The sequence below is a fragment of the Colossoma macropomum genome, unplaced genomic scaffold (assembly GCF_904425465.1).
Source record: "Colossoma macropomum unplaced genomic scaffold, Colossoma_macropomum, whole genome shotgun sequence".
Taxonomy (NCBI): Eukaryota; Metazoa; Chordata; class Actinopteri; order Characiformes; family Serrasalmidae; genus Colossoma; species Colossoma macropomum.
The window spans coordinates 35,367,925-35,388,700 of record NW_023494789.1 but is presented as its reverse complement, the minus strand read 5'-3'; the positions used below and the strand labels follow the sequence as shown (position 1 = coordinate 35,388,700).

The 20,776-nt window shown below is 38.3% G+C and overlaps 1 protein-coding gene across 1 annotated transcript; it reads right to left on the bottom strand.

Annotated features, from left to right (window-relative positions):
- Nucleotides 1-2,716: 2,716 nt before the first annotated feature.
- LOC118808444 (immunoglobulin-like and fibronectin type III domain-containing protein 1) lies at nt 2,717-20,775 on the bottom strand. The gene is given in 25 exon segments (XM_036571125.1): nt 2,717-3,790; nt 3,926-4,252; nt 4,753-5,049; nt 5,346-5,538; nt 5,642-5,727; nt 5,954-6,262; nt 6,432-6,560; nt 8,106-8,285; nt 8,548-8,844; nt 9,086-9,151; nt 9,154-9,378; nt 10,130-10,271; nt 10,477-10,601; nt 11,987-12,430; nt 12,655-12,927; nt 14,425-14,587; nt 14,714-14,827; nt 14,988-15,171; nt 15,312-15,357; nt 15,618-15,659; nt 15,912-16,011; nt 16,147-16,287; nt 16,383-16,505; nt 17,647-17,726; nt 20,663-20,775. Coding segments are annotated over 22 exon segments (3,768 nt in total). The 5' UTR covers nt 16,168-16,287; nt 16,383-16,505; nt 17,647-17,726; nt 20,663-20,775; the 3' UTR covers nt 2,717-3,785.
- Between the last annotated feature and the right edge of the window lies 1 nt (nt 20,776).

Sequence of the window (20,776 nt, the reverse complement as noted above, 5' to 3'; positions counted from 1 at the left end):
AGGACAGACTTGAGACAGCTTATTTGCTTAGTTTAAGAGGAATTCCACTCATTTTTTTAAAAAATTCCTTTGTAATTCAGTGGATGAAATGTAAATAAAATCATCCAGAGTGGTTTGATGTGAATCGATTCATTGTAGAGAAACCTATCGAATTAATCTTTTTACATTTTTTTACAATCAAAACCAGGTAACCAGGTATGGTAATTACAGCACAAGTGTAGTCGTTTTATTTACTATCCAAAATGCTTAGTGAACCTACACATGTCTTCTGGGCTTGTGTATGTAGTGTTAATATTGGTAAAACACTAGAGTTGTGTATTGGCAAGAACCTGGCGATACAATACAATACAATACATTCATCATACAGGTGTGATTCAGTACATTGCGATATATTGTGATACTTTAAGCGAGCTGTGATTTTTTTCATCTAATTTTAGGAAAACTGTCATAGTTTAAAAAACACACTACCATATGCATAAAACCGGATCAAACTAAAAGTTTACTAATGCAATCAGAACAGTGGGATCTGTATTTGCATTTAAAACAGTCCCTGTTACATCCAACATCACAGCACTACTTTTTGTGCAGTCTGAATAAAAGATTTACCATTTGCCCATCAGTATAAAAAATAAAATGAAAGTTAGTTTTTACCTCCTTGAACAATTTGGACACAGCAATGTCAGTGATGTGCTGTCAGGAGGCTATGGTGCAACAAGGCTGCATTGTGTTCAGCAAATTACGGAAGCCTTGGACTGAAAGATTGTGTAGTGGAATTCAATTTGAGAAAAGTACAGTGTGTTTGTACTTGGATCCTCTACATCCTAGTTTATAAAGAGCAGTTCTGCGTCAGTAATGTGTTGTAATCATGGATTAATTGCAGAGACTCAAATGTTTAAGGTGCTCAGTTAGGCCTTCACTGTTGGAAACTGAGTATAAAAGAGAAGCTGTTCTCCTTAAAATCGTAAAACATTTCTTGTATGCCCAGGGAACTGTTATTTCCGATGGAAGTTATGTTTGACAGGGATGGATATTTTAGGAAGTTTTAAGTGCTTCACACCACAGGCCAACCCAAAGTAGGCTCCATGCGTGCTGAGATATGAGCTGAGAGGCTTGAAGGCTTTTATTGCTGTGGTGAGGCAGGGTCAAGGGGTCACCATGATACAGCAGCACAACAGTGTTCCACGCATTGTGTAATACATTCAAAGTCACGTGGCTTTGTGCTCCATTTGGAAAGCTGTGTGCTCTCTTGTGATGCTACTTTTAGAAATTGTGATGGAAAAAATATTATTATTTTTGTACATATGTAAACACAGCAAAAAGAGTGCATGCAGCTGACTGGGGTTTCCTGAAGATGGAAATTATGTGGCCTCATAACCTGATTATGTAAGCAAAATACTGTTTTAAGTTCTGGGCATTCAAATATTGTTTTAAATAGTTTGTCACGTAGATGGTTTATGCCTTTATGGTGAATTCTGGTCCAGACCAAAGTACACATGAAAGGTTTTTTCCATGTTTTATTCTCAATAACCTTTTCACTATTCCCAGCATAAACAAATAGCAAAATCAGTAGGTAAGTAAATAAGAAATAAGAAATAAGAAATATGCTTTGTTTATTCTCTTGTGTACGTGGTGGTAGAGCTTGACTTCTTTCTTATTTCAAATGGCCAGAAAAATTCAGAAAACTAGGCCACATTTTGCTATCATTATTGTGCCAAGAATGGTGTTTTGAGTTAAGGCAGACAAATTGACTATTCTGTTTATAATATGGGCTCAAGTAAATAGCAACATGCCTTGTTAGAATTGAACCCTTTAAGATTATTCATCTTGATATTTCAATGCTGTACCAACCAATTGCAAAGTAAAAAGCTGACACTGTTAACTCTCAGCTTCTCAGATCTCAGGGTGTCCCAGGAGCCCAGTTTGGAAAACGCTGATATCTCTGTCCGCCCCATCTGTCCATCTTCAGTTTGAATCCATCTCGCTCCCTCCACCACATGGTGACCCAGAGGCTCTATTTTGTCAACTGTCACAAGACCTCATTGCATTTCTCTTTTACTATCAGCATGCTCTCGTGTTCCTGTGCAGACTGTTGGGAGTTATTAATGGAAGCCCATGAACTGAGACCAGGGCTGATGTAATGAACAGAAATTTTGAACTGATTTTGTCTTTGTTGGCTTTCTTTTATCACAGTGACTCTAGGTTGCAGTTACAAAGCTGTACTTTATACTTTCTCAATGCAGTTTTAGAGTTTTAAATTTAGCCTGCTTGTTAAAACTATAGCTGTGAATACATTTCAGAAAACTCATTTAAAAGGACGGCCCTGGCATTTACAAGGAAGTTTAATTGCCAATAAAGCAGAAGGTCACTTGTTTTCACTCCTAGATGTTTTTAACCTTTAACCTTATTTCGTGCTCTAGACAAAATACAAACTTTACAGGACACAGAGAGGGAGTGTGTAATATTTGTAGACTACACCATACTGGGACAGTTTTATTACATAATATGTATTATGACTGCCAGTATTTATGCCATGTAGTCATGTCTGAACAAAGTCATTGATTCATTTAGTTTATTTGTACATACATGCTTATATTCCATCTCCTAAAAAGGCAAATGAGCTACATAAAATTCACAAAATCAACACAGTTGTATGTAAAAGTGCCCATGTAATGTCAGACAGTTGTCTTTAGTATTTTATTGCAGTGATGAAAAAAGCAGTACATTAAGCATCAGAACTGTAAATTGAACTGCATTCAATGCCATGTGATGTGTATCTATAGCAAGAGAACAACAGCTATGTTATACGTTGCAAGCTTAACTTACTCCTAATTTTTTAATTCATACTTTCGTTACATTTTCCAAGAGGTGGAAAGAGCACTGAAAATCTCTAAATAAAAATACAGTTTTTTGTATTGATAATTTGCTTGAATACAACTAAATGTATTAATGAAGGAAATCACTTAAGTAAGAGTAAATAAGTTGCTTAATGAAAAAATGACTTTTAATTATTTTTTGTATATCTGACAATCTGAAAATGTTTGAGTTGACTGCATCATTGGTCATAACCTGTACAAACAAAACTAAAACAAGTTTTGAATCCTGAGACTGATGACAGTATACAGTGTACTCTGCTAGTCCCCATTTACACATCTTCCTAGGTACAGTATAGGGTATAAGGTTTGTATTGAACTATATGCATTTCTTAAACAAATGATTATATAAGGCTTCCTAGTTTAATTGTTCATGAAAAAGCAGTTCCTTTAAAGGCTATGCATAGTTTATGAGTCAAAATAACAGGTAGATTACTCAATTAATAATAGAAATTTTAGTGATAGGACATTGGCTCCAGTTGAGCTTACATGCACTGGCAGTAAAACATACACAACAGCTTTTAAGTTTAATAAATAGCCACCATACATGTTAATTTCAACCAACAAGGTAAGAAGAAAATAGAAGAGAACACAATACCAGTTTAGCTATGATTGGTTAACCAGTCTGGTATGATCATCATGTCATTTTCTTTATTTCGTTTGCAAATGAATGAAAATGACAGATTGGGTAAAGTGTGTTTCACATGTGTGCTGGTAACGTTATCTTCTTTCATTTTCTGCTAAATTTAATGTCTCTGAAGTCATCTGGGCAGGTAGGAGCTGCTCTGTTTTGACTGGTGTTTAGAACTGAAACTTTTACATTTAGTGACAAAATAAAGTGTATGGTTTTATGTTTTGTGACATGATTACAGATAGAAGAAGATGAGAAAGCTCTTAGAACACCCTGAAATGTCTTCATTCTAGGGGAAAAAAAGAGAAAAACAAGTGAAGAATTTGAATTCTCTAAAGATAAATGAATCATGCATAAGAGTATGTAGATTTATAGTTAATCATTTCTGGATATAGCCTTTTTACTACTATGCAATATGGCATACCTCTGATTGTGAGCTGGGTGGAGCACTCTGTACGGCCTAAAGTGTTCTCTGCAACAACTTTGTATTCTCCATTGTCCTTGGACCCCACACTCAGGATTAGTAAGGAACAGACGCCACATGTGTTGGTGATGTAGTAGTTGGTGTTCGTGTTGAGGCTGACGTTGTTACGGTACCAGGTGACATGGGGGGTGGGGTTGCCTTTTACAGCACAGCTCATGTAGCACTCATATTTCTCTGGGCTGGTGTGTGTTTTCAGCGGGACCGTGAAAGTAGGAGCAGAATCAAAGTTGCAGGTCTTGTGCTCAGGCATGTTGACTGTGAACTTTTCTGTAGGAAAGATTTAAACATACTCATGTTGAATAATTTAATAACCACACATCTTCAGCAACACATGTATAGCTAATCTTGACCTCAATGCTGATGTACTTTTACCCTTAGATGTCACAGTTATCATGTGGTGTCATTCGGTATTTGTTATTTCTATCAAAACAAGTGGAGAAATTCAGTGATGATTTGAATTTTATGAGAAAATAGTGTTTTGTTTTGCAGGAAAAAAAAACACCTTTTACATTTTTGCTATGTTTGCATCATCATTTCTCACCCATCGAAACAAATGGAAAAAAGTGCAAACTCACAACTAATTTCAAAACTAGTGTAAAATGAATATAAATGTAATTAATTTGTATAATTCATTATGCAAATAAGTAATTACTAGGTTACATTTGAATAACAAGCAAAACAAAAATAATAATGTTCAACTCCTAAAGGAATAAAATTCTACTAGACTTTGTCAACAGAGCTGTGTGAATAGCAAAAACACTCTTTACCTTTCTTCCTTACAACCCCCCATGTTGGGGACTCAGAAGGTTCAGAGAGCCCCATATCATTCTTGGCATACACGCGGAAGTTATACTCCCTCCCTGGCATGATGTTGACAGCTGTGAAGTTGTTGTTAAACACACGATGAGCAACAGTGTGCCAAGTTTGTTTGACCGAGTCACGTTTTGCCACCGTATAGTGCAAGCGGTCATCTCTTTTCTCATCAGGCGATGGCGTCCAGGATACAGTAAGTGTGCCAGGGACGTTTTGCTCCAGTTCCACTGGACCAGGAGGTTTAGGATCATCTGTGAATGATACAGAAACAGATGTTGTTTTTTTATTTTTTACGTTTATGTGATCTAAATTCCATCCATGACTTTTCAGTTATGTGATTTGTTTCACAATTGCAACACAGTCAAACCTGTTCCTAGATCTGTGCCACACAAGTTAGCTTCTTAACAGACATAGTTTTAAATCATCCACACTTTCATACTTCGCATTTTTACTCTTTCTATCTTTACTAAAAAAAATTGGCCTTTGAACGTTTTGAGATTTCTATCTGCTCTTCTGAACTAAAATGTTTCAGTCAACACTGCATTACCTGTGACCCTGATCTCAGTGCTGAAGGTCTCTTGCCCCACCATGTTCTTGACTATGATGGTGTAGATTCCAGTGTCTGAACGCTCTGCAGATGGGATCAGGAGCTGAGATGTCCCGTCGGTGTTGCTCACAGTCACATGTTTAGAAACAGGCATTCCATCTTTGAGCCAGATTATTGTTGGTATGGGAGATGCCTGTAAATTGGAAGTAAATACTCAAGTATGTGTTTTTGTATATATACAAGTATGTATATATTTTTTTATTATTATAAGCCTTTCATAGATTTTGAAATCATACCTCAAAATTGATGGTGACTCGAGCAGAGTTTCCAGCTCTCACCACCATAAAGCTCTTCATTTTCCGATCAGTGAAATTTGGCCTCACTGTAAATGAATGATAATTGGGAGGGAATGAGGTTGTTATGTGACTCTACAGGATTTGATATGAGGCAATAAATTAGCAGAATTCAGCTAATCTAGCATACTTATATCTGTGGTTTTATCTGTCATAATATTGGTAGTTATTTAATAAAAACAAAGGAATATGATGGACAGAATAACTGATTGATCAAAGAACACATGCGTTGATTGTATAGTTGGTGCATCTTACCTGGTGGAGGCATAGCGATGATATAGTTGTCTAGATTCTTGGGTTCACCATCTCCACCTTCATTGGTTGCGACCACTCTTACCCAGTACATGGCCATAGACTTAAGACCAAGAATTGTGTAGGAAGTTGTTATAATTGGATTGGAGTTGCACCGAGTCCATTCTGTGTTCTCTGCTGGCCTTAGTTCCACAAAATATCCTTTAGCTTCATCCTGCACACCTTCTTCTTCCTTTGGTTTTGTCCAACTTAGGGACAATGAAGAATATGTGGAGTCTGACACCTTTAGGTCAATTACTGCACCAGGGGGCTCTGCAAATAGTAGAATTTTGTAATTATTATTATTATTTCATCTATTCTTATTATTATTGTTACTAGTTCATCTAGAATTTAGGGTAGTACAGACAAAGACTGTACAACCTCCATAATTCCTTTTTGTTTTGAGGTGTAACCATGTGTGTGTTTACTTTTCATGACTCACTCTTAGGATCTCTGGCTATCACAAATTCAGAGGGTGAACTTGGTTCTCCAGCACCAGAAAAGTTGATGGCTGAGACGCGGAATTCATACTCTATTCCTTCAACAACATCTTTCACTCCATACTGTTTGGCTGGAAGCAGAAGCAATGAGTGAATTAATAGTAGTTGAAGTATTTGAACTTTAAACTTGAAAGACCTGTTGGCAGGTCCAAACATCAGTTCTTTGCTCTTGTATCTACACTTCATGGCAAGGTGTGTGGACACCCCTTCTAATTTTAGCCACAGCCATTGCTGACAGGTAAATAAATTCAATCATACAGACATTTAATCTCCATAGACCAACACTGGTAAATTGCGTCACACTGGAGTTCGGTGATTCTCATACATGGCACTGCTACACTGTTAAAAAAAGAGTTTTGACTTTAAAAAATTTTAATAGGCTTCCTTAAAATTTTTAGTTCATTGAATTTCCAGCAGTAATTAAACGGAACAAGAATCTGTGCCCCCCACCCCTGTTTTTTACAGTGTAAAAGATGCCACCTGTAAGTCAGTTAATTGAATTTCTCCTGTATTAGACCTACCCCAGCCATCCGAAAGAGCTGTTATTGTAAAGTGTGAACGTCTAAGAGCAATGACGTCTCAGCAGTAGGGCCACACATCCTCACAGAACGGAACTGCTGAGTGCTGGCGGAAAAACTGTCTGTCCTTGGTTGCATGATTTATAAACTGCGTTTGGAAGCAACATAAGCAAGCCCAAGAACTGTTTGTCGGGAGCTTCATGGATTAGGTTTCCATTGCTCACTAGCTATACACAAACCAAAGATCACCATGTGTAATGCCAAACATTTGCTGGAGTGGTGTAAAGCATGCTACCATTGGATTCTGGTGCAATGTAGATGCGTTCATTGGAATATTGAAATATGTTTCACCATCTGGTGCAGTTTGATGAAGGAGGCATAATGTTCTTGGGCTGTTTTTCATGGTTTGGACTGATTCCCTTTGTTCCATTGAAGAGTCTACAACAAACAGTCTATAGAAGCCTACACAACAGAGTCTGCAGCAACTGTGCACAAACTGAAGTCCATTAAGAAATGATTTTCAAGAACTTGAATGGCTTGTGCAGAGTCCTGAGCTTGAAACAGCAGCTTTGAGCCACTTTTTTCCTTTTTGCCCAATATATTTTTGTTGCCCAAACTTATTAATGCTCTTGTGGCTGAATCAAAGTGAATCCCAGCAGTCATGTTCCAAAATCTGGGACTCTAATCCTTCCCAGAAGAGTAGGAGCTGTTGTAGCAGCAAAGGGGGACTAACTCCGTAAGATGCTCAGCAAGCACATATGGATGTGAAGTTCAGGTGTCCACATACCATTGACCATGTAGAGCACATACCTTACAGGGTAGTTTCATAGTACTTACTGGGTAATTTGCTGTTGTTACTGGAAAATGGGTAAGCTATCTAAAACATTTTAAAGTGCTCAGCAAAGATTAATCATTGTTAAAAACTGGCTGGAATCAGTCAGCATGGTATCATAATCTGACTCTTACTTTTATTTTAGTATTGTAACCACTTCTGCAGTCTGCATTACTAATGCCTTCAGAGGAATTCAACAGAGAGCTAATGAACATCTTAGTATCTCTATAGCCTAGAGATCAAAGATAAACATCCAGGTGTTCAACCTTTGATTGGCTCCTCTGGAGGGTTTACTTGACTCCACAGGTTGCTGCCCCTCTTGCGTTTCTCCAGGTTGTAGCCCACAATGTTTGTTCCTCCAGTGTTGGTGGGTGGTGTCCATGTTAGATTTATGCAGTCCTTGAAGGCACTGACAACTCTAGGTGTGGACGGTGGACCTGGATAAGCTATAAAACAGTTATGCAGATTGATTAGTGTTTAAATACCTGATGTGAGTTACAGATTTGCAGAAATTAGCACAAGTAAAACTCATATGAAAAGTTTGGTATAGTTAACTTGAGGGTTGGGGTGGATATTAGCAGTTTCATTGTAATGAAATTTTGTAGTAGAGCAGATTTTTGTCAATGTTTAGGAAAAAAGCATTCATCTATGGGATTGGTAAAGCTCAAGTGAGTGTTCTGTTCATTCAAATGTGTGATTGACGTGCACCTTTAGTGCCAGCCTGTATGTCATCTGTCTCAAACACATCGCTTGTGCCTTCTGCAGTTATGGCCCTAATGCGGTAGCAGTACTTCCTTCCATGGTCTACATCTGTGTCCTTATAGTGGGCTTCCGCAGGGATGTTCCCAATCTTTTTCCAGGTGTTTCTCCCTATCTGTTGCCGTTCAAGATTGTAGTGAATCACTGGAGAGCCTCCATCGTCTTTTGGAGGCCTCCACTTGAATTCCACACAAGATGATGATGCCTCAATCACGTCCACAGGGCCCAGTGGATTGGTAGGCTTGTCTGTATTTGAATAAAGGAAGAACATTTTCCCCCCTTATTTTAGCCAATTTCAATTATTTAAATTCACAGTGTTGTTACAATCTAAGGAGTATTATTCAGTAACAAATGGAAACAATGCAAACTGGCTAGAGTTATTCTCAAGTTATATCAGTGAGGAAGCCTGGATCTGTTAATAGGTTCTGACCATCACTTAAGCCACTAAACACAAATACTCCAACATTAGACTCTAAACACTACTAACCTAAGACGATGAGCTTGGAGAAAGCCTCAATAGTCCCAAATTCGTTCTTTAGCTTGAGCTTGATCTCCCTGTGTTTTTGCGCTGACACTTGGTTAGGAGTAAGCTGCTGTGACTGGAGGACTTCTCAATCTTGATGTTGGTGTCATTCAGCAGCTCCTCACCCTCACTGTACCACTGGACTTTTATTGGCTCTTGACCCACAAAGCTCAGTTTAAAGGAAGCATTTTGGCCAACCTTGATAATCACAGGCTCAGAGAATTTAGCTAAATCATCTGGATTCATCCTTGGTGGGTCTGTAACAAAAATAAACATTAAACAATGTTTTCTGAGTCACAAAATATCATGTTACAATACAACATTTATATTAGTAATCAATGATTCTTGCTGCATCTTCCCATTTTGGTCTGACTTTGAACCAGTTTCATTATTGGCTTATTCACTAGCTAGCTGGATTAGTGTTACCAGAGGAGGTTCAGAGATTAACTTGTAAGGGATCTGACTGGCTGATTAAAGGATGTGAGTAAAATGACCACAAATGGCCTAGATTGAATGAAGCTTAACCTCTGGCAAATACAAGCTAGAATGCCGTTGGCCTAGAAAAGTGGACTCATTTAGCTTAACAAAAGCCACCAAATGACAAATTACACCGCTGAGGTACTTTCAAGGTATTTAATCTCCTTTTTTTAGACCATCACCAAATATTATATAACTTATAATAGACTCGTATTGAGGAAACATGTCGTCTTGTGCTCTATTTCAGCCAAAAGGAATTATAAGGTTTTTGTATTACATTGCTGTAAAGTCAATTCAAAAAGGCCTGCTATTACTGAGGCAGCCACAGGTTTGGTGAAATACAGAAGGTGATTAAGTCTATAATTAATATTACCAGATGTGTAAAAATTACAGACATTGCAGATTTGTACTGTATTAAAATCACTGATCTTATTGGTAACTGTTTACATTATAGTACTTCCCTAGGTTAAATGAATGCAGCTTGAGTATGGCTTTACGTTACCTTAAATCATCTTCAAAGAGTTAAATTACCTTCCACAATAAGCATGGCTTCTGATTTACGTCCATCTGCCTCAAAGCGATACTTTCCATTGTCCTCTTCTTTACAGTTACATATCATCAGTTTGTGGATAGCCCCATCTTTGGTAATCTTCAGATCATCCGTGGATGTTATCTGTGCAGACACACAGGATTTTTGTCAAGATTTCACACCTACTGCATCTGTTTTCTGTATAAATTACCCAGACATAGTGGAGGCGTTATTCCTCTACAGTAATAAATGAACCAATCTATTGTTATAGAAAAGCAGAAGGTATTTAGAGAAATTGTGAGCATGGTTGCAGTTGGTGTATGGCCTCATCTCTTAAGAGAGCACTCACCTCTTTTCCGTCCTTATACCACACTCCATCACAGTCCGCGCTACTTAGCTTGCACACCATCTCAGCTGACTGACCCATAATGGCTCTGACATCTTGTAACCCACTAGTGAAGTGAACTCCTGGGTCTGGATGAGTGATGGACACCCATTATCTGAAAGGTTGATCTACTTGTTTTCTCAATATGTGAATTACAGTAAGCATGAACACTGTAGTGCATAAGATACATGCATCTTAATTGCCCATAGTTGCTCTATTTCATATGCTTCATGCATTTTTGCTGTACATATACTGTGAGGATACCAAACCTATGCAAAATCCATGGATTAACTCCTTTAAATCTCAGGTTTATTACACACTGAGGCTTATTATTCAGTAACTACAGGGACTTCAGTGCAAACCGGTTGAGCTATTCTTAGGTTACAGAAGTGTCTAACCCCCTATTGTGCTTGCATGCTTTTTGCAATCCCATTTCCACCAAGTAGGAGAAAAAAAAGTATGTGATTATTTAGACATAAGTTATAGTTTAAGTAAGTAAGCCTTTTTGATTCGGAAGTCAGAAATTCAAGAAAATAAGTCACTTTGACTTTCTGTTCATTTTTAGCTGGTGGGAGGAGCTGAACTTTAGTTCTGTGCCAAGTGACTTTGGAAGCCATGTGATATTGTAAAATTCATGTTTAATTTCACTGAGCACATTCTGTATTTTTTGGGGAGCTGTGTGATTTGAAACTTGTGGTCAGTGTAAGCTCTTAGCTACAGTGCAATAAAAGGCTGTGACATTTCTGCAAAGGCACGCACAGACACACACACAGTGTGTACACAGTGTGCACAAAGTAACAGAGTAACCAGTATGTTTAGGTTACACAGCCAGAAGAGTTTCAGCAGTTGACACATTTAAAAAAAAGTGTGTAAAATGTACTTCAAGTACAAAAAAGTAGGTAAAAACAGCAGAAACATTTTTTTTTGTTTTTAAAAGAAAAAATGTGTTTGAAAAAATCTCTTTTCTCTCGGAGTACAAATGACAGGTGATAGTTATGTTAGTGCCAAAAATACAACTACCTTGTCACAGGCTTTAAACAGCACACAATCAGTATTGACTATCAGTTTTTGGACATCAGAGTACATGCTTTTTTATAATAATCTCTTCTGAGTATTTTGGATTCTGAGAAGGAAACTCCTACAAATGCATATGCATTGAAACAAAAGTGCAAAAGAGCAGCAGTGACCGCCCCTTTGATCTTATAATTGGTACTTATGGGTCATTGCGCCTGTTTAGTAAATCGTGACAGTCACTTTTTGATGCCAGAATAGTATTTGCGACAGCGCAGGCTGTTAGTAAATGTTTACCCTTTGACTTCACTATTTTTGGTGCGTATGCAACTCAGTATGACATGACTACTTATTCACTTTGTCGTATAGTTTTTGCTACCTTGTGATAAAAGTCACTGAAAATGCTGACTCTGACTGAATACTGGCTGGCTCTGCACATGACACTGCACTGTTAATGACCTACCGATTATAGTGTCAGGGACCAAGGGCCCTGTCCTCACTCTCTTCTTCCTCTCGCCACCTTCCTCATTGGGTGGCTCTAGAACAGTTTGTTCAGATCCATCATTATTTTCTGGTTCTGGAGCTATTTCCTCCACCTCTGGTTCTGTCTCTGGCTCTTCTACCACACCTTCAGCTACAGGCTTGGGTTTAGGCTTAGGTTTGGCTTTGGGTGTAGGCTTGGGCTCAGCTAGAGGCTTGGGCTCAGCTAGAGGCTCGGCCTCAGTGGCTGGAGCCTCTTCAGGCTCTTCAGCTTGTTTCTGTTTGAGCGCCTCCATCTTCTCCTCTCTTGCCTTCTGCAGCTTGGCTTGTTGCTCGGCAGCAATCTTCGCCACGTCGGCGCCACTCCCTCCTGCCTGGGTTGTTTTGCGTGCTGCTTTCTTTCCACGGTTCTTTGGGTCGTTGTCAGCTGTTCCAAGGGCAGACAAAGACAGACGTGTTAATATGCTAGACAGTGAATGGAAAACTGCCTGCATGGCTATACCACACCCCTCAAATTTATACTGCACTCACTTTGCTGCACTGGTGAAGACTTATATCTTTCAGTTCAGCAAATTGTGATTTTTTTTGTTCACTCACTAAACAGATTAGGTGGTTGATGAGTGGCCACCAAATGGATAGATCTAATCTTACCTTCTACTATCAGCCAGGCATTGCAGGACTTGATACCAGCCACAGCAGCATATATGCCATTATCCACTTTCATGCAGTCCTTCACCACTAGTCTGTGGATCAACATGTCCTCGGAAACTGTAATGTCATACTTTTCGCCTTGCGCCAAGGGAACACTCTTTCCCATCCAAGTGATCTTTGAGAGTGGAGCAGAAAGAACACACTCGAACACCGCATCCTCTCTTTCAACTGCCTTTACTTCTTCAATCTTCACCAAGAAGTCCACCACTGGAACTGTAACATAAAATAGGTTAAAAATAGTAAGAGAGGTAAAATTAAACATTAGTGTTTACTAGGGCTGAGTATCATTCATATATTGTAAATACTGATACTGATTCTTGAGACCTTCTCTTAAATACAGAAAATATTGAAAGTTATATCTTGCTTTAAAGTCAATATTATGTTTAAGTTACAGCTGCATTATGTAAGTTTTGGGGATTCAAAGACTCTGATTTAAATGTGTAATCGCATGCAATGTGCAGGACGTGTCTTCCAAGGATGTTATTGAATTATCTACTGTTGTCATTGGATGCTTATCAGTATAATGTTGATTTTGCATTTGAGACCTTAACATTGAGCTGGATGGTATTTTTTAGACTGTGTGTATGATGTCAACACGTGAAAACGTATGACGTGGTCGTAAAAACACCAACCTGACCCCTCTGACTTTCACATGAATATTTGAGGCTTTACAGGGCTTTACACCATATTTTAGTGTTTTTTTTTCTCCTAACACAGTATTGCTACTTCTTTCAATTTTAACAAAATCATCATATGTAATGTCACTCAAAATGAAATAAATTCAGTTTTATTACTGCAGTAATAGCCCCCAGTGAAAGTCATTTACTGCCAAAAAAAAATGATTTATTTTGTGCAAACCACAGCAAAACAGCAGTACTTCCTCTCATAAACATAACTGAACTTTCTAACGCTGCAGGCAGATACGTATCATGCCTGTACAAAAAAGCCTCTGTTTTGTGGTGTACATTTTAAGACATCTTCACACTACAGGTTTCAAACCGATAAACTCGATGAAGTTTCATACATCAGACAAAACAGCTCATTTTAAACTGCCTTGGGTAAAATGGCTTCAGAGAAGAAGTCAAAGGGCTAAGCTAAGTAGCCACAAACTCTCAGTATAGTTCATGTGACATTTGCAATTCCATTCTTTCTTACTAGATTAATTACCATTTCGTGGCCAAATTAAAGATGACAAGAATCAACTCATTTAGTATTATTGTGTTTTCTTCTGTGCTCGTTTCAGTGTAAGGGACTATCAGAAAATTACAGGACAAAACAATAATAAAGTAAAGTAAAGCAACCCCCCAGAAACCCCAACCTGGTTTAACTGTTTCCTGTGGTTATTTACCACAGTTGCCCAAATAAGAGGACTCTGTTACTGACACAGGCCTAATAACATGTTTTCTTTTTGTACAACTTTTGAGTTAGCAGCTCACAATGGAAGAAGCACTGGCATGAATGATATGCTTATGGCATGTAATTTAAACAGCCAATCACCAGTCTAGTCTTTTGGAATAGGCATGCTTATTGGCTTACTGATGCTAAGTAGTAAAATTTGGTATTACTTGTTTGGTAACTTGTAACTTGGTAACTTGTTTAAAACTCAGTAGTAAGTAATTTGGTCAGGACAATAAAAGTATTAAATATTAATACCCATGCCTAGTCTTTATCACTATCTTTATTGGAACTGTAAATCCCAATAAGTCTTACTTTTAAAATCAGTAGAGAAGACGTTGACTCCTTCCACATCTACTTGGTAGAGTCCAGCATCATCTGAAGACAGGCCATTTACAGTAAAGACGAACTTTCTGCCTGTTTGACGCAAACTGTGCTTCTCATCTGACTCGAGGCTGAATGCAACCATCTCGCCGTCCTGTAGCACCAGAAATGCAGAATATTTGAAAAATACTGAATGATGACGTTGATTCCTCTTTACAGATTTACATGCGACGCTAAAACTTCAGAGAAGTTAATTGACGTTCTTAAAATAGTATCTCACTTTATAGAGGAAGATTTTGGCATTGGGGTCCTTGAGGTCCATCTCAAATTCAAATTGTGCACATCCAGTATTTTTTATCTCAATGTGTCTCAGGTTGCCCAGATATTCAACGTACTGTGAAAGAAAATGGAACAGTGAAGAAGATTGAGTATATTCGTTAGCACAGATCTATTTTAGGACCTAGCAGAGGTGTTAAATTCATTTTTGTCAGTTAGGAAGTAGAGTAGACTTCCATCCTCTCAACAGCAAACTTTCCACAGAGATGACATTTCACCTGTGCCTGCTGCTCTTCTATTTCTCTTTTCTTCTCATTCAGTTTCTTCAGCATCCAGCGAAAGTCAGTGACTCCATATTCAGCGCAAATGCGCTCATAGTCTTTCTTATCAGCACTCAGCAACAGTTCCCAGAACCTTTCATCAACTTCTCCATCTTTTCTCTCCGCTCTTGGACGATCAGTTCTGTGACAACAAAGACAAAGCAAATCTGACTGCACTTTTTCGAAATCTAGTCTGTATTTCCATCAGATTAACCTCATGTTGAGCAAATGGAAGTAACTCATGTTGAGTGATCATGTCATGTTAGAGTCTTAATATCTTACCGAGTTTTCAGAGATTTTGTGAAATCTATTGATTGTTCGCGTTGAGCTAGAAAAAAAAAGTAGTAGTAGTGAGTCAGGATGCCTTTTGAATGCAAAGCACCTCGTGAACCTGGCTTGTAACTCACTTTATTCACTCACACACTCATGTTTAGCAGGCAGACAGTTCTTCACCAAGACAAGCCATTAGTATTTAAATAGCTTTAGTTCTATAGAAGAAAAAGGATATAGTGCTTTGCATCAATTTGTCTTTGTTTCTTTTACTTTTAGGTTCAACATGGTAAAGTTCATGACATTATGCAGACAAACCTTCTCGTGCTTCTTGCAATGCCTTGCTCTTCTTGAACCCAACTGTAATAAAACAAAACTTGCATTAAAAAATGTTTTCTTATGTTTTTGTCATGGTTTTCCACAAACATTCCACTAACACAGCTTTGAAGCTGCTGAATGAAAGTAAGAACCTCAAGCAGTCCTGATTTAGATTTCACTTGTTCATATCCATCTGCTAATAGACAAGGTCAAGCATATGTCATCATACATCTGAAAAATTAGAAAAGAATCATTTTCTCCAAGCAGTATGGAACCAGAAAGAAATCTACTCACCCTCAATCACATTCAGTGTGGCAGTGACAACAGCACGTCCATACTCATTTTCAGCAATACACTTGTAGGTGTCTGCCTGCTCTACAGCTACATTTGGCATCTAGTGAAAACATAATTACATTTTTTTACTCTTTAAGTAAGAATAAAGACAGTTTTATTGTGGCAACTACAAAATGTACTCTCTTTTAAGAAAACTATGACTATGGTATTAGTATTAACCATAAAAGTGTGGTACCTGTAACTGATGTTCTCCCATGATTGGGTCATATGTAATGCAGTAACTTCTTGTATCAGAAATTTCACCATTGTTTCGAGTCCATTTTACAGTTGGTTTTGGATCTCCAGTAATGATGGCTTTGAAAAAAGCTAACTTGCCCTTTTGAAAGAAGGATTGGCAGTGTCAGTTTATTGTATGATTGTAGGCTTTAGACCTATTGACAGTAAATCTGAGGAGTTGCTTGGAAGTTCTACCTTCCTGAATGGTCAAGGCGATGGGTTTTCGTGTGAAGTCTGGGTGGCTCTTTCCTGCAGGAAGTTCTTCCACAAACTGAGTGATCATTACACCAGGAACTTTGGATCTCTTTCTGATGGCCACTAAAAAAGAAAATAAGAACATCCTTTGATGACACTGATATGCAGGAGTGAAACTGGGCTGGAGCGCATCGGAGCAGCATGCATCTTTGGTTCGTGAAGCTGAGCTCTGGTATGGTCATTAGATGGAAATGTAAATAGTTTCCAGTACAGTTTGTGCAAAATCCTTGCAATGTAATAAACCATGCTGACAGAAAAATCCTTAAACAGTTTTTTGATGGATGCCTCCCCAAAGTTCATGTTGTTGTTTTTTTCGCTGCATGTGGTGGCATGTTGGGTAGCACTCGCTCTTCTCATCTCTCTACTGATTTTCACAATCATGTAAGAATGAGTCCTTCCTGCTGTTTCATAATGTTTTAACTTAAACTAAAATACCTGAAGTAAACACTCAGCTAAATAAACTTATGAATTATGAGTGAAACTTTATGTAGCCTAGATTATGTGCCATAATTTAACCTGGTAAATCCAGCAATTCCAAAGCAGTTTGTTGCATAGGTGATGTGTGAGGAAGCTAAATCAAACATTTGTTCAGTAGGCCTTTTCCATGCAAATCGGTTTTTACAAAATTTGATAGCCTTACATAACTATGATGTTTAACCTACTGTTTTGCCAACTGACCGTTCATTACCTTCAATTCAGAGTTAAATTAGTTAGTCATGTTAGGTAGGAAGGCTGGGGTTTCAGTAGTTTAAGAAGAATGTTTCCTAAATCTGATGTTAATTTAAAATTTGACAGTAAAGTGCACAGAGATGAACCATTTCACAAGTTTTGTGGATAAATTGGATTGTCTCTACCAGCTGTCTCTTAAAAACAGGAGGCAGTTGCTCCAACGTCATGAATCTGATGTAGACTTATTCTTAGGACCTTCCTCAAGAACAAATTTAAGAAAAAACTTAGAAAGATATTGGTGAATGAGGAACAGAGTTCGTTTTTCAATTTAAAGGCTTTAATGCGGCAAACAGATAAGAATCAGATCTTATTTGTATGTAGTTAGTAGCAAACTAATTAATTCACCTACGTCAGTAAGACAGAAACAGAAAGACTGTTAGATTTAATCACAGATGCTCATGGAAAAATGGGGCTCCCTCACCTCTGAAGTCTGGTAATATGTAAAATAGATTCAGAGAAAATGAGTGGAACCTACCTTGTCCAGGAGCTGTGGGCTCCTCATCCTTTGACTTTCGAAACTTCATCTTATCACCAGTGATGCCGAGGACTCGAACCCTGTTTGGTAAATTCTTTGTTATAAAAATTGTAGTATGGTAGATTAAATTGTTTTCCTGTTTTAGGCGCCGTAGTACTGTGCAAAAGTCTGAGATCACCCTTCAGTTATTTCATGCCCAGTCAAAACAGCCAGGCCTAAAAATGCTAAAAATTTATTACTTGTATTTGCTGTCTGTTTTGGCTGTAAATTAAATAAGTTAAGGCCAGTCTCTGACATCTGCACAGCGCTGTATACACGGCAGCAAAATCCATTTGGTGTCTTTTAAACTTGGTGTACACTTTGCGCTCTGTTTCATAAATATGTCAGCTTTCATAAGAAGTTTTCCTAGAATATATCTGCCCTGTATCTACAGACCTCACGTCAGCTAGAAAGTTACTTTGTCCAAGATTGTCTCTTCAGACCGGTGCCTAGAGAGAAAAAGGGACAAGTTTTGTAATATCTGGTTCATTTAGAACATCTATTCTAGGGCACGGGCATCATACTGTGTTAAGTTTTGTTCCCTGAGGCAGTGAGTTTGGTGTGTGGCAACTGGGTAAGACTCCTGTCAGATTTTCCTAGCAACAGTGAAGAAACTCCAGTTGGCTAGGGCATAACTCATGCGGCAGTGCGGATCAAGTTGGCAGAGGTGTCATTTACACCTCGCTGCAACCTCAGGATTTAGGCAATATGTCTACAGCAGGAATGTGATGCTGACACATTTTGAGTAAACCCTGCACTTGCTGAAGTCTTTATTACATGCAATCATACATAAGTGAGAGAGAAAAGGGTGAGAGATCAGGCCTTAAAGATGGAACACTGCACTTACATAATTGGCAATAAGAAGAGGTGAATGGGAAACATGCAGTGTGCTGCCTGTGCGCATGCTGTTTTTCTTGGCTCCAGTTCTGGCCACGTGGTGACATGGCTTGCGTGCCAAGAGGCCTAATTCTTATTTCCTCCAATCATCAGATGAAGTGTTGACTTGTTACCATGTAAGAATGCTTGGTTTAATATCTTGTGAAACAATTTAGGTGTGAAAGTGTTTTTGGTAGGACTTTTGAAACTGGAGCTAGTGTGAAATGATACAGGCTTAGGAGTTATGGCAAGCACGTGATCTGTACACTGAGAAGAGTGTCTCTTTTTGAGCACCATGGCTCACATGGTACAGTGAGATTTGGATCCGTTTTGCTGGTGGTAATTTAAAACCCCACTAAATGGAGGAATTCCTGTGATCGCAGAGCACCCCACATGCGCTCAGCGGGCTGAGTCAAATGGCCCTCTCTGCTCTTGCTTGGCATAGGTCACATACCTCATAAAAACGGTCAGTCAGACAGATCTGACATAAGTTCTCCTCTGGTGCTTGAAACCAGCAACTTGCCCTCTCCACAGAAGAATTACACTTCATTATTTTAGGGGCTAATAGAAAGTCCTGCATTCTCTAATAGGGTCAGGATCAGGATTAAGGTTCAAGTTGTAGTTAAGTGTAGCCAAGTTTGGGCTTTAATTAAGGGAGAGGATAAGGCCATACCGCACAAGAAGATCAATAGTCAGTCTTGAATTAACACCCAAGATAATGTCACATTGAAGGTTCAAGCTTCACAGTAGAAGAAGAATAATTAAGAATAAGAAATAATTAATAAAAGTGTTTTTTACTAAATGAGAATTTGATATTTTAATTACTGAACAGATGGAGTTCAATCAGTATTATGCGTGTTGTAACATCTAATGCTCATCTGCATTTTTCTAAAGGACACTATTTAAAAATAAGATGAGGGAAGAATGCTGAAGTAGTGCTGCACATTGAACTGGCTGTAAATCTTTGTAAAGTACTCTGTTTCTGTTCTTGTTTGGGATCTCCATATTTGTACAAGATAAAAAATAGCCATGCCTAGCAACGGAGATGGGTGATTGATTTATAAATAAGCTGAAGATGCGTGAGGACCATCCTAAGGTACAGAGGTCTCGCTGACCAGTGGCACCAGGGCTCCTCAGATTTTACGACTTCAGGATTTTTCTCAGCCATGCATAGCCCACCCTGTTTAGGTTCCCTGCTGTTTTACAGGGTGTAAGCTTACACATTTGGACTTAAACCGTAACGTGCTTTGCTTGGCTATGAATTTTTAATATGAGTCAACATTTCGTCATGGCTAATGGACAGTGTATTGTTGTGTACTATTTGAGGCTAATGACAGGATCTGCTTTTAAATATCCACTTTTAAATATGCTTGGTGTTTTCTGGCATTTTGTAGCGAAAACAATCCTATGAATTAAGAAGTTTTCCTATTATAAACATATTTGATATTTCATTTTCCCCCCTTAATTAGTAGTATCTTTTTGATGTAGATATCTGAAGTATTAGAAGAACACATGACTAAAACACAGTAGGCCAATAAAATATGAATATTGGTAGCTGTGCTCGCTGCCAAAATAAAGATGCCTTCTCTGAGTTGATGGTTTTGTAGTGTAATGTAATATAGCGAGCAGCAGTCACTGCACACACAGTCCAATAAAAGCAAAGTTTATATGTCATCCCAATATCCTGCATCACTTACATTCCATTTCTGCTGTAAAAGAGCCGCACATTGAGTATCTCCAAAAATTGATCTATGTGTTTGCACCATAAGACTTAGCAGCATCTCAATTAATAAATTATTTATTTGTACTCCAGGAGAAATTTATTGGCACTTAAAACTTTCTGATCAGTGAACGGATGCTGATGAAAGGATGAGAGGTAAGAGGGAATTGAATGTAGATTGAGGATGCAGTTAAGTCAAGCTAAATTCTAATGTGTAAGAAGCCTGTGTGGTCATTTACAGAGCAGCTTCTAACCCACTTCTGTGACCAGTTTTCAATAAATCTTTGCAATTAAGTCTTCCGCCAGTAAAGAGGTTAATTGAGTTCATTGCTTCTATCCATTATCATGGTATTTTCTACCAAATAGGTGATGAGAACTTACTTTGTGTAGTGTGCACAGTGCCCTTTTTTCCGGCTGCGTGCTGCCAAGCTCCCTCTGATGTTACAGTGTCGACTCCTTTTCAGGAAAATGAGGCCTGCTTGAGATGCTCTCTGC